This window comes from Aulonocara sp. 'chitande type north' Nkhata Bay, linkage group LG11, assembly GCF_057382095.1.
Source record: "Aulonocara sp. 'chitande type north' Nkhata Bay isolate Kocher_YH1m ecotype deep benthic linkage group LG11, A_spYH_male_GT1.1, whole genome shotgun sequence".
Taxonomy (NCBI): Eukaryota; Metazoa; Chordata; class Actinopteri; order Cichliformes; family Cichlidae; genus Aulonocara; species Aulonocara sp. 'chitande type north' Nkhata Bay.
In genome coordinates, this window is record NC_141354.1 from 36,487,562 (window position 1) to 36,513,358 (window position 25,797).

At 42.3% G+C, this 25,797-nt stretch overlaps 1 protein-coding gene across 1 annotated transcript in view; it reads left to right on the top strand.

The window, feature by feature from the left end:
• Positions 1-25,797, top strand: part of sv2a (synaptic vesicle glycoprotein 2A) — a 53,990-nt gene continuing 28,193 nt past the window's right edge. Inside the window, exons 1-2 of the mRNA XM_086312407.1 lie at positions 1-148; positions 18,863-19,652. Coding sequence (XP_086168533.1) covers positions 19,043-19,652 — 610 coding nt within the window. The 5' untranslated portion in view covers positions 1-148; positions 18,863-19,042. The remainder of the gene's footprint in view (positions 149-18,862; positions 19,653-25,797) is intronic.

Below are 25,797 nucleotides of genomic sequence, written 5' to 3' on the forward strand. Positions count from 1 at the left end.
GGGCTGGAGGAGGGGAGGAGGAGAGTGCAGCTCTTTGCTACTACGTCAGCGTACATCACAGGATCGCACAGGACCTTTTTTTGCTTCCAATAGTCGGGGTGACTTCCTTGCGCTGAAAATCCCGGTCACCCTAAAACCTCCCAGTAAGGTAAGAAAATGAATAATCTGCTCTGATCAGATCATTTTGTCTTTGCGTCACTTCTTTAATTTTCATAACTGCGTTGTTCCCAAAGGCGAATGACATTCGGGAATATCCGTGTATTTCTGACACAAATCGAGATCTATTTTCCACTAAAACACGAGTTTATAGGCCTGCGCTGCGCAATGCGTTGACCCCTACACATGCATCCAAAGACAGTCAATATTACGCAGAGAATTAATAAGAAACATTACAGCTGGAGAGAAATTAAGGCTAATTTGGGAGTAAAAGGCGCCGTCCGCTCTTGTTCCTGCGGGCAGGTCTTGTGCGCTAAGAGCCATTCTCGTCTTCATCCGTCCCGGCGCACAGATTTCAGACATGAAGAGAAGGATAGGAGCAGATATGAGGTTATATTTTATTACCTTTGAACAGTAAAGAAGACCAGCTTCAAATCACTGCTCCAGTCTAATTAGCGGTGTTGTTGGCACCAAATGCCCTTGCCCTTCCTGCCTCTCCTGTTCCGCCTTCCGCTACCACTACACGGTCACAAATGTGCCACCTTAAACCAGCTGCACTCTTCTCTCACTATTTAGAAAGTTTCCGAGCTTGAGTTACGTTTAATTTGTGCGATCAGCTCAAAGGTGCCCGTGTGGCCGGGGTTTCGTGCGCTGCGTCGTGCACCAGAATGACCTTGTAGAAACCCAGCGGGAAGAACGTGACGGAGAAAGAGTGATGGGCATTTTTTTTCTGCTTTCCTCTGTGGTTTTGCTTTGCGGTGGTTTGTGTCAGCGGTGCTGAGAGGACTCTTCTCTGAGAGGATGCTGTTTGGTGTTCATGGCCACAAAATGCTGTAAACTGCGTTTTGAAGGCGGAATATTGCAGTTAATGGATGCGGGAAAACAAATTAGTGATTTGTTTATCGTAGATGATGCATTTTACAACTTTGCATGTGTGATGTCTTGTCCCTGCGGCAGCCATCACTGCAGCTCAGTCAGCCTCTGAGCTATTTATGCATCCAGCCAACAGGAGGGGTTGCAGATACTGTTTCAAACATACAGGATTACTGACAGCACTTAAAAAATGTAAATATTTATCCCCCTATTTAGGCTCGAAACACAGCGCTTGTTACAGGATCTATAATTTGTCTTTCATGTATCTGACATCCAATGACGACCAGTTTATTCTTCAGGAAATGTGTCTTCTGTGTGCAGTTTTCATCCAGTGCAGCTTGTTCTGCATGCAGATGCTTTGGACCTGCAGGTATGGGTGTTTCCACTGAAGCACCAGGAGGGGATGAACCATGCTTACATTTCTAGGCAGAGAGGCCCAATCCAACTACTGCAGTCAAATCCAAAGTCAAATTCAATTCAGTTTTAATTATATAGCACCAAATCACAAAAACAGTCACCTCGAGGTGCTTTATATTGTAATTTTAAGACCTAGAATAATATATACTCCCTCAAACAACCTGGCTGTTGTTGCAGATATGCAACAGAAAATGATTGCTTCAAACATTATTAGATGATTTTGGTAGGCACCAGGAATCAAATACATAAGATAACACTTGCTTCCTTTATTTATGGTGTAAGATTACATTCTGACATTTTCCAAACAAAAGACTGATTAAAAAAATGTCAGAATGTAAACAATCTTAATCTCTAAATGGGTAATTTGGCTGTTTTCTGAATTTTTCAAAAGATTTGACAGAATTTATAAAAGCCTATCAAGATTTTGTATAGTTTATACACCGAAGCATCACTCAAGGCTCTATAAAAACAGGCTGAGGTGCAGGTGAAGGTGTTTGCTAAGCTTGATCCAAAGGAGCAAAGGGAGCTGCTCTGTTTGGTGTTCTCATTTTGTGCCTGCTACCCCTGCTGATTGGGCCGTGCTCCGGTGTGTCCGCTGAGATTAGCCTCATCACAAGTTACAACTCGCCTCTCCCTGCAGCTGGGGGTGGTGGTGCCGGATATATTTGCATAATGGCTGAAAAAATGCATTAAATAAGTAGGTATGACTGTCTGCGGCAGTGTGGAACACAACTACACACCTGTCAACTTCTCCATCCGGGTGTTGTAAAGTTCAGCAATTAGCACAGCTGTTCCACCACTTCAGTGAAACGCTTCATGGCTTCTCCAGACAGATCAGCTCTTGGCTCGTGATGCTGCTGCTGCTGAGACACTACTCCCTGCTGAAGATTTACTGCAAGGGTGAAAGATAATCGATGGCCTTTTCCCTCATCTCCACATGGTGGTGGGGGGAGTTCAAGCAGCAATTAATGTCAAGCACATAACTCTCCATTAACAACTGAAAGTGCATTTGTTTGTTATCGGCCAGAACCAATATTGTCTCTTCTGCTTTTAATTAGCCTTCAGAAGCTCTTTTATTTTTTCATTTTTGATATACAGTATGGAGTTATGTAATAAATGATTGGTGGTAATAAATCTTAGAGTAAAAGTTCCAAACCTTCCATCATAAAAATTATTTCACAGGTTGAATTTATTCATACCTGTCTCTGGAAAGACTGAGCGACTCAATGGTAATAAATCAGACTAATTATTACATGATTTTACAGACGTGACTGCATATTTTAGAATGAAATATTTCTGTCACTGAAATTCTACTAGCTTTTTCTATTACCTCAAACCTGCTGGTTTATTTCTATAAATTTCGGATAAAAAAAAATTTTTTTAAAAGAAGCGCTCTTTTAGTCATTCCTGTGTTTTGTTCTCAGACAGAAAGGGAAGCACAGAGTAGAAATATGATATACTTTATTGGTCTTTGTGGGAATTTAATCCATTACAATCATTAGAGGCTGTGGGAAGCCAGTGTACAGTACCCAGGGACGCCAGTGACTTGGTCAAGGTCACAATGACTGAGCATGTTTTCATTGTGGCAGAAACCAGAAGTGCTGGAGGAAACACACAAAAGCACAGCGAGTAGTGGAGATAAACCTGTGTTCTTTATAATCCCAGCAGGGGGGCAAGTCATCATGTTGTATGGAAATTTACAGGAAAATGGGTCTCAGTTCCCTTATGTTCTGACCTCCACATACAGTAAGGGATCTGCAAAATAATAAAGAAAGACCAGAAAGATTAGAGGATAAGAGAGGGAATCCTCATTAGCTAATGACTTTTCAGTTTCAAGTCTAGTTTCAAAACAGCAACATGGCAATGGGGAAAGCCATCAGCTCGAGGATTCACAGGGCTTCACCAACCAATAAGAGACGTCGTGGTGACTACATGCGTCTGTTATAAACGGTCTCTGGTTTGATCCCAGGATCGTGTCCTTTGAGGCAACAGTGCTGATCCTCATAAACACAGCCTGGTATTATTACCTTGTGAGTGTGGATTAAGCAGATATACTGAGAATTAGCAAGCTTTACCGGTGCTGCGTATATTTTGAAGCAATAAAAATAATCCTGGAGGAAATTCTCAGCTAACTAATCATCTTCTGCCTCCAGGTAAATATATAGTTATTGTTATGTACCAGTACTGACCATAACTGTAATAATTAAAAAAATAACTTTTGGTTCCTCACAAAATATTGATATGAATATTTTGTGTTTCTTCATTTAGTTTTGATTTATTTGCCTTTGTATCACTGAAAGTGTTAGTTCAGATCTTCTCCACTGTAATATTTGACTTATTGGAATACATGGAAGGATTATGAAGCAGATTATGAAGAAACCATGGACGCTGTAATTTAGCACCTCTTCTTCTTTCCTCTTGCTACTATAAATACTGTGTCCAGTAGAATAAAACATGCTCTGTTATGAGATGAAACTGTTTGCTGCTCCAGTTTTACACAAATACCTTTCATGTGCAGGGACCCAAGAGCAAAGCTTGTAGTGGCAACAATCTAATTCACACAAGCATGAAAAAACATTGCACCCATTGTTCACTGGGAGAGAAGAGCTACAGCAGAGTATCTGCAAAGTGCACTGCTAATGATATCTACATGCTGAGTTTGGCCTACAGCAGCTTTATAGCCTCCTTGTGTAATCCCTGCAGCATATTCTTGGGTGTTGGGAAGACTTTAGCTCCAGCCACGGTACGGCATCCTGCTGGAGCAGAACTCCACAATGCACACCTTCACAAGGATGATGCAGAGTTCTTGTCACTGGATTCTAAAGCGTAAGCATGCAAACGTCTAGACCCCAGGGGCCACGGACTCCAGAGGTGTCATTTTTCTTCTTTCTAAGATCATCACTGATGTAATGATCATCTAACAAATATTCTCTTTTGAAGGTCACTTGCTATTACGACATGTGCTTTTGGTTGTCATGGTTGCATCCTGTTCCCAAATATTTACTTTTCTGTGACCTCTGATTATACCTTCATACTTACTTCTTTATAACTGCTTGTTCTCACACTGCCTTCCAGCCTAAATTATCTTCAGCACAGCCACATGTTCCCCAGCTATAGGGCTGGATATTATGACCCTTATTTAAATAGCATTGGGTAAATGAAACCTTAGGAACCCCAACTTTTTACCACCCCCTTGCAGAGCTTCCTAAGTGATGGTGTAACGTTGAGTGCACTTAGTTTTCATTCACCTGTTCCAAGGATGTTTTCATCCTTCTCGAAAAGAATTCCATCTTATCATATTTTATCATTTCAATTTCTTCAAGACTGCCTGCTCAGAGGCTCATCATGGTCATATTGTGAAACAAACCCCCCACCCCACCTCACCCTACGGACAGTGGCTCTTCCAGTTCCTCTTGGTATGATGCAGTGGGACTCAAACCTTCCAAAACCTCATCTTTGGATATTTTCCAAGATGTTTTTTGGCAAATGTGAGACAAGCCTTTGTGTTTTTTTTGGTCAGTAGTGGTTTTCTTCTTGAACTCTTCCATGGAGGTCATTTTTGCCCGGTCTCTTTCTTATGTTGAATAATGAGCTCTGACCTTAACTGAGACATGTGAAGTCTGTGGTTCTTTTTTGACCTCTTGGATGAGTCGTCGCTGCAGTCCTCGGTCACTCCTCAGAAGCTTCACCACTGTTCTAAGTTTTCTCAGCTTGTGGCTCTCACCCTGGTTAAGTGGAGTCCCAAAGCCTCAGAAATGGCTCTGTTACCCTTCCCGGACTGATAGATTTCAGCGGCTTTGTTTCTCAAGTGTGTCTTTAGATTGTGGCTCGATGTGTTGCTGTTTGAGATATTTTAGCCCGCTTTACTTTATCAGACAGGTTCTAGTTAAGTGATTTCTCAAGTGATTCCAACAGGTCTGCCAGTAATCAGGCCCGAGTGTATTTATGGAAACTGAACAAAAAAATGTGGTCAATCACAGTTAATTCACCATTTAACAAGAGGTGCAATTACTTTTTCACACAGGACCAGGTAGGTTTGGTTACTCAGGTTATCTTTGTCTAATATTAAAATTTGTTTGAAACATGTGAGTGTGACAAATATGTAAAATGCTGGGAAATCAGGAAGGAGGCAAACACTTTTTCACACCACTGCATCAAATCAATGACTGTGATATTTGCACCTCCAGTGCAGTTTTCATCCCTCCTTGCACCGCTTACAATCACGCTGGCAAGTGGGGCATTTAATGTGCAGTAGGTCTCTTATTTTGAAAACCGAGCAGGTTCTTTATTCTGTTTCCTGTCCTTTTCATCTGCTCTGTGTAGCTGGATGTGATTGTGATGTGTCTGACTGAGTTGCACCAGCTGTATATCCAGGATTAAATATCTCAGTTATTACCCACAGAGGATAAATCTCACAACTTTCCACCCAGCACTTTATAAATAAGTCCAATAAGTGAACATATCATTCGTTCTTCAAGGCCATCAAGTTAAACCCTACCACATTTCACTTTATCCCCCCAAATCAGGGGTGCTGATACTCCTCTACTCATTCAACTGGAAGATCTTATATAGAGTACATCTGTAACCCGCGCTCACCCCAGCTCGCACTTCCATGCAGTTTGTGTCTGAATCCCGCTTGTGTTTATTGTGATAATAGCGGCTCTGTTCTGTACTGTGCTGCTTTCCCTGCATCAGAGTTTCCACATATGGAAAGTCGTTGAAGTTTGAAAGCAGACACATGCTGACAGATATACTGCAGATGGAAATCTGCTTTTGACTCTGGCAGTATAATACTGCAGTGTGTCTTTGTAACCCCCCACCGAGCTGTCGTTATGGTTGTAGACTTCTAGCTTATCGTGTCATTAATGCTTAATTCGCTGTAACTGACACATATTTGTACATATTTGTCAGTTTCTAACAAACACACATTCAGCTGCACTGAAACTGCAGTGGACTTGTGGAGACGGTGCACCAGTGCTGAATACTAATGAACTAAAATGACAATAAAGTGAGCTGCTGTAATATGTTCATGTTGTCCACACAGCTTTTTCAGGAATTGAGCTGAACCTCTGCAGCTGCCCTGGGTCTGACTCCTCTTCAGTCCATTTTGCAGCGTGGAAAGCCAAAATGGATGCAGAGAGCTGACGTCACAGTGTTTGACACGGTGTTGCTAGCCACTTTGGTGCCACCAGGGTGACGGTGCACACTGAGCAGGGAGCAGTGATGTGAGTCATGTTAGTTGGGCTGCAGATTCTCCCAGAGGGGAATTGTGCATGCACAACCTAGCTTTGGGATGGGGGTGCAATCTAGTCAGTCTATACCAACCAAACATCGCACCCTCCTCTTATGGCTTTACCCTGGATGGGCCCGAGGCCATGCAGGAACGTGGTGCAGCTGAATAGCTGTCACTTCCTGTGTGACCCTGTGCAGATGTCTCAGTGCGGCTGGTGCGGATGAAAAAGCAGGAACTGGACAGAGATGGTGAGAAGTGGTTTATCGCACCAATACATCACTCCTGAGGGACGAGCCGAATCAGGCACCTCTGTCCTTGTGGCCAGAAAACAAGACATGAATAATTGATGGAATATTCACATGGTCTCAGCTGGAGTTCCCTGGATGCTTAGACTAGGCTAGCTGATAGAAAAATGATGAATGAGGAAGGATGAAAAATGCCGGGTGAAGCTGCCTGAGGAAGATTGGCTGGAGCAGGCTGATGAGTAAAAGCCAGTGTGTTTGTGTGCAACACCTTCAAAACAATGCAGATTGTTCCAGCTCACCCTGCTTAAGACTACAGGGCATTTCAGTGACTTTTACAAGCAGGGGACAAAAACACATACATGAGGATTATTATTAGTGGCAGATATTAATGTTGATGATATCAGACCCGTAGAATGAATAAAAAATTAGCCAATATAAATCACTTTAAACAAAAAACGAGTCAGTTTAATGAGGAGCTTTATATCATTTGTAGTAAGATCTTATTTATGAGTGATGATTAAATGGAGTTGGTGGGTCAGGGCAGTTACAGTTGTCATTATCTCTGGGTAACTGTACCAATACAGCTTACAGATTTAACACATTATTGTTCTGGGAAAAGTGTTTTACCTTTAAGGCAAGCTTCTTTATTTAAATCTAGAAGATTCAGATTAAGCAGCAACCTTTGATGCTGAAAAAAAAGTGACAGCTCTTAAAAATGGCAGCTCATCAAAAGTGTGCCAGTTTGCAGGTTGATTGGCTAATTGGACTCAGGTGAGACACATTCAAACAGGGGAAACTCGTAAGTGCGGGGCAGGTGATTACAAGGAGGGAAAACCTCCAAAGCAAAGCAAACAGAGACACAGAAAGAGAGCTGGTGCCAAAACGGAAACAGGAAGTATGGTGAATATCAGAGACACAGACAAAGAAACACAAGCGACATGGACAAGGTGAACAATGGGGAAACACAATAAAAACAAAATAACTTGGATAAAAAGGCAACATTAGACTATCAGCGCCATCTCCACTTATTTTTCCCATAAACTGTCTTTAGATTTTCATAACTGCTCTGTTTGTACAGCCTCCCACAGCCAGTGAAACACATACAGTATATAGACAGTCAGCTGGCACGTCTCGCTTTTCCACTTTAGTGAGCTGATATGAAATGAACCCGTGGCTGAATGTAATCTCCTCCTGTGGTCTGAGCTCATAATGGCAGCGGAGACCGTGCTTTATTATGAGCATTGGTGGTTGTTGACTGAGTATTTGGGAGGGGGTGGGTGGACCTTACTGACCCCACCCAGAATGCAATGCTCCCGATGCACTCAAGAGAGCAGAAAAGACTGTATGTATCTGAGATATCAGTAGGCTGAGAATGAACACACAGCTGTCTGTGTGCTCGGGAGGATTTTATGTGCATCTTAATGGGCTGTGAATAATTAGTTAGATTAGACCTGTTTCCCCTTATTTTCCAGTGTTGATTATAAAGAAAAAGTGTCCAGCAAATGATGGAAGGGCACAGGAAACTGGACTGAAAGCTGGGTGTGAGAAAGCACCACTGAAAAGCAGTTATAACGCCTGAGTCGCCTTGATGAAAGGCCTTGGCTTTAGTTCTACTTGTGTTGACTTCAGAGGGGATTGTGACAGCAACTTACCTGGCATCATGATGATTGCAGTGCTTGTTGTTGCCAAGAAACTGAAAGGTTTGTCCTAAAATACCTTGGTACCAATGAATTTGACACCACAACCTCAGACACCCCCTCAGTCTATTAACACCACGGATTGAGAATGTGATGTGTAATTTGAAGGCCAGCCCGTGAAAGGTACACAATATTGTGAAATACACTGAAAATTATATTAATTTTAAGCCGATTTAATGTCTTTTTGATTCTGGAATGAATCTTTTTCTATCTATCAGCATGTCATCTTGATCAAGATGTGCTGAGCCACAGGGACAATCAGAGGAGAATATTCACTACGTGCGTCACAGCATGAAATCAAAGATGTCAGGAGGAATGAATTCAGTGCATGACATTACCAGCCATCTGCAGCTTGCAGGAATTACCACTGGGCCGTCTTTGGCTTTTTCACACTGCTTTTTTTTAATCACTCTGACTCTGCTCGTAACTGACATTAACTTGGATGTGGGGGGCGATCTGATCCCACCTGGATCACTCACTTAAGGTCAGGTGTGGAAAAGGCTTTCAGCTCTCTAAGGCTCACCTCTACGTACAAACATTTGCAGCGATTCACAGAGAAGCTCTCATCACTCAGGCTCGTCTCTGTCACGCTTGCTAATTACTGCGTCTGTGCTGTCAAATGCGCAACAAAATTCAGTGTGTCAATAAGAGCTTGGGTAATAATTATGAATATTTACTGGGTTCATGTTGGTTAGCTTTTTATAATAAGTTGCAAAAATCGTTGCAAGTTATCTTTTAATGTAATGACTGTTATATTTTGCATGGATTGCCATATTGTGCATTGTGCAAGCTGTGCAACAAGTAACATAAATGCTGGTGAGGGTAGTTTTTTTTTTTTAAAGAAGTTTTGGTCTTCAGTAATGACTCTGCAATCATTTCACCACTCAAGTGGAGAGATGATGGGACAGCTAACCTTTCAGGTCATAGGATTGTCGTGTTTTAGAAGCAGGACAGAGAGGTGTGGTGAGTGCAGGTGAAGGTTTACGTGTTGATGACGACAGGTAATTAACAATGTGCAGTGAAGGGTGGGGGGTGTTACGTTATGTGACTCTGGAAAACACACGGCTTTGCAGTGAGTGTTGCATGTGCTTCATTGTCTAAATTGCACTGCACTTGTCCCACTGAGTTTTATGACCTCTTGTTGTCTTTCACTTTATCCTATAAACTCACTTATTCATGTAAATTCTGGTGCCAATAATCAGTTTGCATTGGCAGTGCACAACCTAATTGGGGGCTTGATATATGAATCCTTCTCAGGTCACTAACGAACACAGTGCAGAGCCTAAAAAGCCCAGTCCTGTCTGGGTGGAGAGGACGATCAGGTGGTTTATTGTATCAGGTTGAAGAGTATGACAACACTTGTCATAAACAGCTGCTGATTGATGAGAACAAACCAACCAGTGAAGCTGTGGTTCAGGAAACCAAAACAAACTGTTGCAAAGATGCTCTCCAAAGAGCCGAGGGCAACTCACTGCACTGTGTGTCAAGTGTGATGGGATCTGATCGAAGCCAGTCTGTTCAGATGATGTTTTCAGTGTTGTTTTATAAAGTGGTTTAAGGGTGATGCTGCTGCACGATGAACTCTGCATTGGTTTCTTCTACGTCATCCATCTCCTCTCAGCACACCACTGCTTATCTTTTTCTGGGCCGAAACCTGTCTGCTGCTAAGTGGGTCTTGGATTTCCACAAAATAAAATGTCTCATTCTTATCAGTGCGTGCCACAGCCTGGTGTCAATGACAACATCCATTTTATTAGCTCAGTTTAACAGATGCTTTGGATTTTTTTTCTCTGTATGAAAGAGTAACTGTTGAAAGCTCAGGGCCATCAGCGAGCGTTATGAATGGTGGTTATACGCTGCTGTCGATAGAAGTGCCTCATCATTTAGACTAATTTAGTGGCAGATGGGAATCTCCAGTGCTCTTTGAAAGGAATATCAGTGAGGCTTACAGTTTAAAATACCACCGGTTATATGGATAGCTGCAACAAAACAGATTAATGATCACATTATCTTGTCTTAACGAGGGGAAAACCCAAAGTCTGGTTTTAAAAGGTCAATTCTCACAGATACAAACAACATTATGCTTCTTCCATTATCCCTGTAGTGGTTTTTATTTGGAGCAGGTTCAAAGGTGCGCTCAGAATTTAAGGGCTGATGTACTTTGTCTGAGATTCATTACTTAAGTAATTTTTGGTCACAATATATTAACACATGAACACTTTATTCTAACCTGCGAATCTGTTAAGTGAAGCAAATAAAGTCACAAAGATTGCAGTTCCTCAAATGGCCACTTGGGGCTTACTTCAAATGGATGTCAAGCTGCATAGGCTTGTTTGTAAAATGCCAACACATTCTTGGTCCCATAACATATTACGCTATGTGACAAGTTGTCAGAAAATGCCTGACTTTAGAACAAAGATAAACAATGCTGATTTTCTCCTACATAACAACAAAAGAAGGTGAATTTTCATAAAATGCAGATTTAAGGTTTAAAGGTATGCATCATTATAACACTCTGCCTTGACTGACGTGTATTTCCGCTAGCTGTCTGCACTCTTCCACCTTAGTTTATTTCAGTCACTGAACTCTTGACTTTGTGGTGTTGTAACTGTTTGGACAAGTTTACCAGCAGAGACCTTTTAGGCAGGCGGCCTGGTTGGTAATGTGCGCGATGTAGTTGTGCTGTTGCGGGAAATGAGAGACCACACCTCACTGCTTGGTCAAAGAGTGAGAGTAGCAAGACTGTGTGAGAGACTATGGCAGCCAAAAATGTGTCTAGATAGCTTAATTTGAGGTAAGACAGTTATCAACCTGCTGCATGCTGTGTTTGATGCCTTTGGAAAAGGTCAAGTTTGCTGCAGGTTTGCATCGATGACTCTGCTCGTCTCGCCATTTCTTCAAATTTGTCTGTGATTATGAGCCTCGGGTCCACTGAGGTATCGATGTTTGTGTCAAAATGTGGGGACCTGTCCATAAATACACAAACCATGTGCGATGTAAGGCTACATCCATCTATTGTATTCTTTCTGTGATTCATACACATTTAGGAACCACAAGTAACAACAGTATTTATGGATTCATGTTTTTGACCACATGCCAACCGTACGTCCAATATCACAGCTCCTTTTAGCTCTCTTTGTCTCCACCAGCTCCTGAATTACGTACTCATTTACCAGTTCTGCAGCTGGTGGTAAAAGAATGAGCTGTTAATGGTGAAAATGTATTGGCCTTGAATGCAAATATGGCTTTCACCATAAGTAGCCTACTGGCATATTCATTTATTAGAACTAAGATCCTCATGTGTTAAGTTGTTTAAGCAGATGTTTTTCTATTTTCTGAAGCAGTTCCTCCACCCGAGTGTGTGACTTGTAACTGTGTGACTTGTGCAGTCTAGACTGCAGTGTAGCTCCAAGACAGCATCATTTATTTAACTCCCATATTTTTTGTTTTGTTAGCATGCTTTTAGGCTGCCGCATTTTATGTTGCATGTGTGGCTGTGTGTAAGGCAGTGCTTCCCAACCCTCTGGCATTGTCTCTGCTCACTGGAAGAAAATAGGATTACATAATTAAGTCTTTCATCAGCAGCCAACGACAGGCGGAGTATTTGCTCGGTTCCCCATTTGACTGTTAATTTATTATCATTTTACACGTCTTCGGAGATGACAGAGCAGTTTGGGAAAATGCTTTGTTTCACAATAATTCTTTGCACTGCACAACTCAGCCAGCCATTTCTGTAAAACTCCCAAAGGCCAGCAAAAGTGTATATTTATTGAAAATCTGTGAACAGGGAGATATTTTCAGTGCTGAGGAAGCAGCCACAGCTGCACACTAACCCTACAAATGCACTCCACCAAACTGTTTGTTATTCATAGGCAGCGAGTCAAGCAGAACACACTCTCATCTCAGCGTCTCCGGCTTGTGAAAGGCTTATCATAAGGTGATGGGATACTTCGTTATATTCAGATGGGCCTCAAGAGTCCCCTGGTACAAAGGTTGTGACCATGGTGATGAAAGAGGATCAGTTATTCGGTTGGCTTCTTAAAGAGTGGTTGATAATAGATTGAGCCATATGCAAACATGGATGTAGAACATTGTGGCTCTATAATGGCTAAAAATAGAGAAACAGACAAACAAATTTGTCATCTGACATGTGACGTAGCTAAGGTGATGCAGGATCAAAAGGTCAGAAATAAGTTAAGAGTTAATGTTACCAACAGTGATAGTAACAGCCTAACACAGTGGTAAGACCCGCCTCCATGTCCTTTTTTGTCACAAGTCATAAAGGTAGAGAGTGGACTGGTTGTTTTGACTGGCTGCTGTCATTTCAAATGACTTCTTCTACTGCAAAGCATTTTCAGTGTTTAGGCAGCTCACTTCATTAGGATGAGTCAGCATTTAAACACTTGAATGCACTGTACTCCAGTCCATTTAAGAGTGTATATTTTCCCTTTCAGATCATCTCTTTGATCCTTTCTAATTTGTGCTGCAGTCTTTACGCTACAGAACACAGACAAAGTGTCTTCCTGCTCTGTCGCACAGTGATTCAGACAGGATGGTGGATAAAAGCTGGAGTCTCAGGTTTATCACTTCTCTCTTTGCAGCCGTGAAATTCATCTTTTTCTGCAGCAGCAAGCACAGCCATCACGGCTGACGTGTTTCTTAATGTGTTCTTGGTAGAATCGCTCTCAAAATTGCTTCTAAAACACAGATCAGAGGAAGTTAAAGCTTTAGACTCAAAGGGGGAAAACCATATACACTTTATACGCCCATCTCTGGCAGTTATCTTCATTATATGAATTCATCCAACACCATCAGGTTGGTGCTAAATTCTAAATTTTATTAATAACGTGTGTTAATTAGGTAACACTTACAAACAGGTTCTGATATTGATGTCGGACAATATGAGACCAAATGGCATTATTTACTTTTTTAATCTTTTGCATATTGTAAGTTCCAATCATATTAAAAATTATACACTAATCAGCCAATTTACTATAGCCAAACCTTGCTAGTACTGGTTTAGACCCACTTTTACCTTCAAAACTGACTTTTGGTTGACTCAACTAGCCAGTTAAGATGCAGGTCATATCCATATTTGTCAGATTGTTATATACAAAAGAGTCTGTAGAATTTAATAAAAGGTCTGTTTAACTGTTTTATGCTTGGTTGTTAAATCTGATAAGCAGTCACTGCTTTCAAATACGAATCTGCAAAGATGTGTAGATTCTTCACACACATCTTCAACCCAGTGACAGAGAAGACCCCCGTTTTAAAGTGTCAGTGTAAAATATGATCTCCACCCTGGCGTCCGGTGCTGCGTTCTGGGGTGGAATAATGGCTAAAAGGATTATTGAATATTATGTCACAGTAAAGCCAATCTTTGACCCTTTAAATGTAAAATGTTATCATGGCATTATTTCCTCCCATTACACATTTGTGTGGACTAACTTCTGAGTTTCTCAGTTTCTTCTGCTTCAACATTTCTAACCTTCTTATTCGTGGGACTGCTGACCAGGCAACAGATTGATTAGCAGCAGGTGAACATGTGAGTCCAAGCTGAGCAACCAAAACAAAGCAGTTTGTTAATATGTCTGTACTGCCTTTATCCTCCGTATGTTTCTGATTTTCTATCTGCCTGCTGTATCTCTATAGAAACGACATTGATGCTTGTTTTGCTTGTTAATAACACATGTTTGAATCTCCTGGCTGGAGCTCCATGAATTGGTCATTCACTTAACACAAACATGCAAGTGAAGACTAATAATGAGCAATGAGCAGGATGAGATCCAGGCTGATGACCAAGCACCAAATGCCTTTCACAGCATTTGCTCGTGCTGTGATGCTGCGCTTCACAGTGTGAATGTGTGGAAAACAAAGATCTCCAGTCTGTTTAAGATAACCTCAGTGCGAATGATGATGGATAGGTGGACCAATAAGTGATGTTGGATGAACTATAAGAATAATTAAATCTGTGCAGCAACCTGAATAGTTTCTGTCAAAATCCATCCAGAGTCTGCGACCTGAGGGACTCACTGTAAGCCAAAAAATCCAAAGCAATAACTCAGCTCCAAATATTTGCTTTTCTCTCACTTGATTTGAGCAGAACTGTTAAGTGAGAAATTTAGTGACCCTGCACCGTACCTCTGAGGCCCAACTAACTTATGTACACAAGAAATCGATGTAACCTCGACTGCTTGTCGCTGCAGTTCAATCTGAAGTGTTTGTGTTTTTGACCCCTGTGTGTTTGTGACTGATGCAGTTCAGCAGTCATTAATCCTTAGTTCTCTGCCTGTATAAAGTACAGTGGTGGGAAAAATACTGGAAGAATCAGCTTCTTCACACTGGAAGAAGCTGAACTAGAACAGATACCTGAATTCAAGCTCCTTAGAAAAGATAGCTCAAGCTATAGATTAGTACAAAGAAGTCATCCTAATTGGGCTTTCATCAGCACAGAAAAGAAGATCAGACACCAACTAGGGAGGATCAGAAAGACAAACGCAACAACACTGTCATCCCCTCTGTATCGGAAAAACTCAGGAGTCTTCTCCAAGCACGACATCCCAGTGTACTTCAGGCCCAGCCGCACACTCAGACAAACACTGGTTCATCCCAAAGACAAAACTCCTAAACATAAGCTTAACAATTAGAGTATGCTATACAGTGTAGCAAGGAATGCTCAGACCTCTACATTGGAGAGACCAAACAGCCACTTCACAAACGCATGGCACAACATAGAAGAGCCACCTCCACGGGTGTCCACCTGCATCTAAAGGACAAAGGTCACTCTTTCGAAGATGCCAGTGTTCACATTTTGGACGGAGAAGACAGTTTGAAAAAGGGGTGAAAGAAGCCATCTATATCCACTGTGAGCGACCATCTTTGAACAGAGGTGAAGAGGCGAAGGTAGACATTTGGTGGTCTGCCATCTATAATCCAGTTCTGAGATCCCTTCCCACACGCCTTAATGCCCACTCACATCCTGGTCCATCCGGGGGGACACTCCCACTGGGCTTAAATCTGGGACTCTCCACCATTTGACCCTAAAACTAAAGAAGCTTCTTGAATGAGAGGTGAAACATCTTCAAGCAACTTAAAGAAGTCCAGATGCTTTTCTTTCCAAGCTCCTTAGACAGCTTTAAGGATCCTTTGACTTTTCCTTTAGCGCTGGCATAATATCGGCATTTGTTCTTTTTTGTGTGATGTGTCTACACTGTTGGATGCATAGGGCCTTTTCATGTTAGCATGTAGCTCAGAGCACTGCTCTGTCTCACTGTTGCGTCCTTGTGGGAAGATCTTGGTTTAACTTTATTTTTGACATTTTTCACCTTTCATTCTGAGAGGTACAGAGCATAGACAGGAAAGCAGGGAGAAGGTGGATTTACATGCAGGTGATACAGGTGCCATTTAAGTAGATTTGTATTCTGTAACCTCTGCATTTATTTTGCTGTTCTCTTCTAATCCTGACAGCCAGAGTGAAAGAGGATCTCACTGATGCAGTTTTCTCTCGTCTCCTTGGGTTTTGCTTTCAGCTGGCTCTCACTGAGCTTGTTCTTAGACACTCAGTTGTCCCAGCAGACCTCTGGGTCGTGTGATGTTGGCTCGGCAGTCTGTCTGTTCATCACCCCCGAGGCTACACAGGAAGTTTTCAGGGATTCCCTCCCTCCTACCTTCCCAGTATTTAACATCCTGCCCCCTGTTTTGCATCTGTAATTTTCTTGCTATAATAATATCATTGTGCACTTGTTAACACTTTTACAAATGGGCCAGTGTTATTTATAATGAGCAGGAACAATGATAATGAGGTTAGCTTGGCACTTACCCAGTGTTGTTTAATACTGCCCATCTGTAGTGCCTGACATGTTTCTCTAATTACACTGTCCACTGATTTATTGATCCGAGCTCTCTCTGCACATCTGATCACTCCCTGAACATTCGGGCAACATAGTACACTTTTTATGAAGTCCAATATTTCCCCCCAACAGGAGAGAAGGTTTTCCAGGGCCTTTTAATGTCACAAAATGACAACTTTAAAGAATCATTTGAACCTTTTTATTTTGTTATTACTGGTGCCAGCTTCTTGACTACTAAGAGTAACTTCCGTGTTAGAGCCATGAAATAGATCGTAAAATAATTACACACATAATTTCTTTTTATTTTGTACCAATAATATTTTTAAATATTTTTTTGTGAAAGACAATAACAGGGGACTAAGCGAGGAAGAGAATACTTTATACTTTTTTGAGAACACTTCAGGTTAGTGTTCATAATTAGTGAGTAACTATTACAATTCAGTAAAACAAGATTGTAAGAATTTCAACTGTTGATCATTTTTACCTTTGTGACCTGAATATTTCACACTACTGAATATTTACATCATGGTGTGCTTGTACTGATCATATTCACTCTAAGCAGGCAGATAGCGCTGTTCTTTTGACCTGCTGCAGAACATTCAGCCAGCGTTTGTAGTCGTGACGCTCGGAGCTGCTTGATCCCTCAGGCTGAACGTTGTCTTTCTCTCTCCCACTGAGCTGCTGCTGCTGCTGCTGCAGTTCTCTTTAAAGAGATTGTGGAAAGCTACTAAAATTACTTCAGTGCCTGCTACAGCTGCAGTCGACCCTCAGAGACTTTCTCTCCAAGGACATGTCATCTCTGCCTGTTCTCCTGAGCACATACATGTCGAAGATTTGTCATCGCTGCAGGCAAACAGTAAACAATCTTGGAGAAATTCTGCATGGCGGGCAGATGTCACGGCTTTATTAGCTTCCATGTTTGCTTGTGATTTCTTAAGATGAAGCAATGGGATGGAGAGATTTTGTGTCTCAGAATTATTTGATTTACAACCCTGTTAAACTTTACACCATCACTAATGGGTGTCATTGGGTGCAGCCTTTTAATTAGTAACCACGGCAAAGACTGACACCACAGGAAATTGGAATAAATGACCTCACTTCAGTAAGATGACTAGTTAAATCCACTGGACACTAAATAATTTACAGGGTTAATAACCTGCTCACTAAATACATATTATTATTCTTAGACTATACTAGAGTAGCTTTGCATGATTTACATGAATAGTTCATAACAATACTTGTTTGTCTTACGCTAGGCCTCAGTACAGCCCCTCTAAAACAAGCTTTTTATCAATATTTAAGCAAACTTCTTGACTGCCCCTCATAAACAAAAGACTTGCTATAGTTCATGTGAGCATCCACCATTATAAGAATGGATGTGTGATAGAAAATAAGAAACAGTGAAATAGATCCCATTTGAGGATTTCTAAGGACTCAAAGAGGCGAATGTGTCCAGTATTTAACACAATATAAATTGAGACACATTTTATCTCCTTCTTAATGTGGTGAATCATCACATTAATCCTTCCAGTCGGGAACTGTTCGTAGGATGCCAAATTGATCATACAGTAAATGCTCAGTTTATTATGTCTATTTGTTGAGCTTACAGCCTTTTCCTTTGGCACAGCATGCTCCTGTCAGTAAGACAAAACAGAGCAGCTTCACAGAGACAGAGGTGCCATGAAAAAGAGCAGGCAGTCCTGCTGATACAATCAGGATTGCTAATTATGACTCAATGAGGAAAGACAAGTTCTTTTCTGTACAAACTAAATATTTTATAAATACCTAATGATGTCTTGAAAAGGGAATCCTCTATGTGGGAATGACTCTTCAGACCATTTTGAAGTAGTATTATATTCTGACTGTGATATCATGGGATTGCCTGACTGTTTCCAGTATTCAGTGTCTGGATTTAAAAACAGTACATGGATTATAATCACAAGTGTTCTTGGGGTAAACTTGAATTTAACCCCCACCACGGCGATACTTTCTGTATATGCTGACCTTTGCTGCAGCTCTTTGCTTGTTAATTGCACAGACCTGTGTCACAGCATGGACCATTATATGTTCGGTAGCTCTGTGGTGCACCGCTGTAAATGCCACAGAGTGATTTGGGCTGTAGAGAGAGCTGTGAGATAACTATTAATATAGGCCACTGAGCTCTAGACTCAGTTGTCAGCTTCTTAAAGCTGTCATGTCCTTTTTTTTTCTCCAACCATTAGTGCTGAGCCAGATAATATGTCCTGCAAATGTCAATGCGATGTGAATGCCTGTGGTCCTGTGCATTTCAGTATTAATTACCTTGAACCTAGACTGTTTAAAAATGTGTCTCTGCCTGACAGGTATTGTATGACTCATGCTAACTCTACTCTTTTCTTTGCTTTTCCACAGGATTTATTGTGTCTGAGCCGACTCTGTCCAGCAGCAGCAGTGCAGTGGAGCTGGGAGCTGTCCTCAGTGCTGAATTTATCAGCTCACATAAATACCCATTGCACACTCATGTGCCTGGGCTGCTCCTGATACTTCCTATTCCTTGCAGCAACTGACCAACACCACCTCTACATATCCAAGATGGACGATGACGGTCGCTACAGAGACAGCCGCTCAGACTTCGTCCGTGGCGCCAAGGACATTGCCAAAGTTGCTAAGAAGCAGGTCGGTAAGAAGGTGGGGCGTGGCATGGACAAAATGACAGATGAGTACACCAAACGCTCTTATAAACGATTTGAAGAGGAAGATGACGACGACGATTATGCTGGCGTGCCGAGCAATGATGGCGGATATTATCGCAACGACAGCCGTGCCAATGATGAAGAAGGCCACAGCGACTCCACTGAAGGACACGATGAGGATGACGAGATCTATGAGGGCGAGTACCAGGGCATCCCAAGAGCTGAATCGGGGAAGGCTGGCAGCATGGATGGCGTGACAGCCGCACAGGCACAGCAGTTCAGGGATCTTTCGGCCTATGAGGGCGAGAGGAGAAAAGATCAGGAGGAGTTGGCACAGCAGTATGAGGCCATCCTGCAGGAGTGTGGCCACGGGAAGTTCCAGTGGACGCTCTACTTTGTCCTGGGCCTGGCACTAATGGCAGATGGTGTGGAGATCTTTGTTGTTGGCTTCGTGTTGCCCAGTGCTCAAATAGACATGTGTCTCTCCGAGCCCAACAAAGGCATGCTGGGTAAGACATCCAGATTTCACTCTCTTGCTTGCCCTGAGCTCGCTTGTCAACACTCAGGAGGGGGGATTACATAAGAGCCAATGTGCAACTTTTCTTTCAACTAGTCTACTCTGTATTGTCTCTCTCTCTTTATTTTTTATCTGTGTGCCTCCTTTGGCAGCGTAGGCCACCACTTCACATTTTATCTCTGCCTCATCTTAGCCATTACCTTTGCAGCTTATTCCCTGGTAATTGGTTTTCGACGGCCTCGTTGGCAGTGGAACTACAGCTATTTAAGATTCAATTGCCCATGCAGCTCCTGAACAGCAGCAGAATTTAAAATTGAACGCTCAGCCAGTCCAAACATAGTGTTCTCTGCTTCACTTCAGCTGTTTTTAGCTGGATACAATGTGTGTATTTATGTGTATGCATGTGTGTGTGTGTGTGTGTGTGTGTTCACACTCAGAAAATGAGGCACCTTCTTGGAGTCCAACCGCTTGTTTCTGTGCTGGTACCCTCTAAAGCAGGGGTCCCCAATCCCAGTCCACGAGGGCCGGTGTCCCTGCAGGTTTCAGATGTGTCCTTGATCCATCACAGCTGATTTAAATGGATAAATTACCTTCTCAGCATGTCTTGAAGTTCTCCAGAGGCCTGGTAATGAACTAATCATGTGATTCAGGTGTGTTGACCCAGGGTGAGATCTAAAACCTGCAGGGACACCGGCCCTCGTGGACTGGGATTGGGGACCCCTGCTCTAAAGTAATGATGTAGTACCATGGACCACAATGTTTGCAGACGATATTGTGATCTGTGGTGAGAACCTGGAGAGGTGTAGGTTTGTTCTGGAGAGAAGAAGAATGAAAATCAGTAGAAGTATGGTGTGAAGATGGTGGAGTTTTAATTGGGAGTGACCAGGATGGACATGACTAGAAATCATTACATTTTTAATCTCATGATGAGCAGTTTGGAGACAAATTGAGAAAGATGTGCAGAAGAAGGATAGTAGATCAGGTAGGAGGAAAACAGGAAGACCTCAGGGACGATTCATAGCTGTAGTGAAGGAGGACCTGCAGAGTGGTGGTGTGACAGGGAAGGATATTAGGGATAGGGTGAGATACAGGCAGATGATGTGCTATGGTCGCCCCGAAAGGCAGGAAGAAGAAGAAGAAGAAGAAAAAGGAGAAGTAAATACACTTCAGTGAAAGCGACGCATGATTTTGATTGAAGCACTGCTGAATCCATTAACAGATCCCTGTTAGAGCTCTGCCTGGACTCTGTGTTGTTGGTTTTATTTACTGTAATGTTGATGAGTTGGATGCGTTCTGATTACATAATTTCCTCTCAGAGGGGTGTTGACTGTTCAACTGTATGCTGCTCGATGCACATCGTCGCAGCAGATGTGGATGTTGAATATCTGTGGTGTTTAAAGTGAACATCATGGGTTCATAAAAGTGTCCTCTGTACAAACATTACCTGTTAATTCTGATTGACAGTTCAAGTGCTCAAAGTTTGTTTCAGTATGAAACTTTCATTTCAGATTAATTTGAACTTTTGGTGATGATAGACATTCTGATTAAGTGCAGGATGTTTTTATCAACAGTATTATATGATTGATTAACTGGGCTATGCATAAATCAATGGAAACAGCCCAAACAGGCTTATGAGACACAAATAAATAAAAAGAAATCAGGGCCATGAAGTGAAAATAAGACAAAAAGCATGATGCCACCTGAGAAGGGCTAATTTACCCATATCCCCAAAAGAACATTTCATTCTGTCGCCCTCAGTGCACCAAAACATTGAATTTTAAAGATTTGGATATTCTTGCATCTTAATCAGGACAGAACGTCTTCTAATTTACATAACTCACACAGTCCGTTATCCTCCTGGATGTTTTTAAATCTGCCAGCTTCAAGGACAAGAGGAAGGGTTCCCCATAATGTCTTTGATTCCTCAGTGATTTTGCAGTATAAGGTTCAGAATCACAGTTAAGCTTCATTTCAATATTTTTTTGTAGTTTTGGCTTCAACAAAATGTCTTTTTCAAATCTAGTAAACATCTTTGTTCTGATTTCATGTTGGTCATATTAAATTATTCAACATGAAATTCTATATCGCTCATGGAGAGCTGTGTGAAACCTTGTTATTGAGTCGATCTTCTGCCAAATTAAGCAAATTCATCATTTTACATTTTTGCTTTCTGATCCAGGAATCCATGTCAGAAAAGTCAATGTACAAAAGAAATTATGAACATACAGCTAAAGCTGGTCTGTACAGAGTCTGCTGCAGTTTATTATAAATGATTAGTGCCACATTTATGCAAGATTATCACTCAGTATGGTAACACCCAGAGCATGAGTTACTGTATATGTGTAATACATGAAAATACATGCTCAATTGTCCAGATACAGAGGTCCACAAGATCACTTTTGTTCATCTGGGAAGACCTTACCAGAAACGTTCATCAAGATGTATGCTTACGACAGCCAATGGTATTCATGAATGTAGCCTGTATATAAAAGATGGAAATGGTCACAGTGACATCACCCATTGGTTCTGGACTTTGTTGCCACAAATAATCATACTTCTCAGTTAACAACAGCAAGTTCTTACCACCGATAAGACAGAGAGGTCCAACTCAGTGATGACGACGAAAAGGAAAGATGGAAGAAACAGGAAAGAGGCGGAAGGGCAAATTATTAAAGAAAGCCAATGAAATAACTACTTGTATATAATTTTTCAAAATATTAAAAATTATTACATTTTTCAAAACATTTTCCCTCCAGCTCTCAGACAAACACATTAGCCAGTGCATATGATGGATCATTCTAAAAGGAAGTGGAGCAAAATTAGAAAACTTGCGACTTGAATTGCTGCCTAGTCTGGCTGCCATCTATACCTCTGTTATGTTACTGCTTAGTTAATTTCATGTTTTAAATGTTAGTAAGTGCGCCGCCCTGCGGTCCCTTTAAGTCGATATTTTGTGACAGTAGAAGAAGAGTTAGACAGGAAGTTCATGTTTGCTTGCGATGCTGCTTCAAGATGGCTGCTCCACATTCGTGTCCTTCTTTGGGTGTTTGTTAAAGCATTGTCTGTAAGTACTCAATGGTAAAGCAACGAGGCATTCAAAGTGCTGTCTTTATGTGTGATGGACCACAGTTAGCAAGTTTTCTATGTGCTATTCATATGTAAATGAGATCGCCAGTTCATATGCTAATTAACGGTGCTAATCGTCATGTTAGCTCTTCGAATGCATTGTCAGATCATTGGCACATGTTGTTGTTAACAGTACAGATTATTAATGTACATTTCCACATATGTTTTATTGTTACAGTTTCACAAAATGAAAGAACCAGTAAACTTCTCAAGATCTCATCTATTGTCTGGAGTTCCTGGGTTCATGTTTAGCTGTGTGGATAGCTAGTCAGACTTCTAGCGAGGCCATTTACAGTGAAAAGACAGCACCACAGCAAACATCATAGCTACAGAAGCCACCGCGTGGAGCTACAACCATCCTATAAGCTAAGTAAAGTATACGGGCGGACACAATCAAAATACAATAAATCCAAAATGTCTGAAAGTAAATCCTCCAAAGCCGAGACAGAGTCAGTCCGTTCCCACAAACCACCATCAAGAGCAGGTTCGTCAGCTAGCATTGAACTGCTCAGAGCAAGAGCAAAGGCTGAAGCTGCCCAAACAAGAGCCTCATATACAAAGAAAGAAATAGAAATTAAAGTCGAGCAAGCACGCTTACAAGCTACTCTTGACGCGCTGAGAGCGGAACAAGAGAAGGAAGCTGCCATAGCAGAAGCTAATTCTTTAGAAGCTGGTCTACTTGAATTAGGCTTCGAAACACGCAGTGTAGCTTATGGGCCACCCCTATCTGAGAGCAAAGAAAAACGCACTGCGCAGTATGTTTTGGAACAAACAGCTATCAATGCAGCAGAATCAACAGCCCCAGTAAAAACTGAATACAAAGACCCTACACCCGCCTTTCAAGAAATTGCTATAAAAGAAGGAAACAAAACAAACTGTGCTGCTACTCATAACGAACTGTACAAGCCCCCATCCACCAACTACAAAGAGTTTACACCTCTTGTTCAGACACCATATAAATCCAGTTATACTCAGGGCAATGAACATGCCCCGAGCCAACACACTTACGACCTTGCCAAATATCTAGCCCGCAGCCAGCTCATTACTACAGGCCTTACCAGCTTTGATGACCAACCCATGAGTTACTGGGCATGGAAATCATCTTTCAAAACCGCAATAGCAGGGTTAGACCTTTCACCAGGAGAAGAGCTGGATTTGCTGGTGCGCTACCTTGGTAAAGATTCAGCTAAACAAGCCAAACAAATGAGAGCTGTCAATATCAGATGCCCTGAAGTTGGTTTAGCTATGGCTTGGGACAGACTTGAAGAAATATATGGCTCCCCAGAAGCTGTAGAGCAAGCTCTCTTTCAAAAGGTCGACAGCTTCCCTAAAATCACACTTAAAGAGCCTTATAGACTCCGTGATCTTGCCGACCTAATGTTAGAGCTAGAGACAGCCAAGTTGGACGGTTACTTACCTGGCTTGACCTACTTAGACACATCAAGAGGGATCCAAGCGATAGTCGAAAAATTGCCGTACAATCTACAAGAAAGGTGGATGAATATTGGTTCAAGGTACAAGCACGATTATGGCGTCAGCTTTCCCCCCTTTACTGTGTTTGTCAACTTCATTCGCACTGAAGCCAGAACACGAACTGACCCTAGCTTCAGCGTCCACAGCCCTAACCAACCCATAACATCAGAACGAAGACACATGCACGAAAGGTTCTCCAAAGGACCCATATCTGTTCACAAAACTCAAGTACAGGACAAGGCAGATGCAGAAAAGTCTAAGTATGCTGTGAATCCAAATAAACAGTGCCCAATTCACAGCAAGCCTCATCCTCTGAAAAGGTGCAGAGGGTTCAGAGAGAAACCCTTGGAAGAGCGCAAACAGATCCTCAAAAAATTAAACGTCTGCTTTCGCTGCTGCTCATCTACTGACCATTTAGCCAAGAACTGTGAATCAGAAACCACGTGCACTGAGTGTGACAGCAAAAATCACATTTCTGCCCTCCACCCAGGTCCAGCACCATGGGAGTCTAAATCGCCCCCTTCCCCACAGCAAGGCGGGGAGAGAGACAAAGCAGACACCCAAGAAGTCACGTCTCGGTGTACTGAGGTGTGTGGGGAAGGAGTGAGCGCCAGAGAATGTTCAAAAATCACACTAGTGAATGTATACCCTGCTGGACACAGAGATCAAACAAAGAAAATGTATGCAATCTTGGACGATCAGAGCAATCGATCGCTGGCACGTTCCCAGTTCTTTGATGTTTTTCAGGTCCAAGGAGAGAGTCGCCCGTACATGTTAAAGACGTGTGCCGGACTCACAGGAGTATCAGGGAGAAGTGCTTCTGGCTTTATAGTAGAGTCAGTGAATGGAAAGGCAAGTCTTCCTCTGCCAACACTCCTCGAATGTAACGAAATTCCAGATAACCGCTCTGAGATACCAACTCCAGAAGCTGCCCAACACCACGCCCATCTACGACAGATTGCCAACTTGATCCCGCCATTAGACCCAAATGCTGACATACTACTACTGCTGGGACGAGACATGCTTCGAGTCCACAAAGTCCGGGAGCAGATAAACGGCCCAGACGACGCCCCATTTGCTCAGAGACTCGACATGGGTTGGGTCGTGGTAGGTGACATCTGTCTCGATGGAGTGCACAGACCCCCACACGTGAACAGCTATAAGACTTTCATACTGGAGAATGGCCGTGCAAGCCATTTTCAGCCATGCAACGGTCAAATAACTGTTAAAGAGACATTTACCAAAGCTCCTGAGCGCAGTCACAGCCTCCCAAGCCTTCCTGTGTCAGGATGTAATGTGGACAGCATTGGTCAGCAGGTCTTCACACGAACAGCGGATGATCACAAACTTGCACCATCAGTTGAGGATATGCAGTTTCTCCAAATAATGGACTCAGAGTTCTATCAGGGCAGCGACAATAGCTGGGTTGGTCCTCTGCCTTTTCGATCGCCTCGACAACGGCTCCCGAACAACAGACAACTAGCCTACGATCGCCTTATGTCACTCCGGCGCACTCTTGAAAAACGACCTGAAATGAA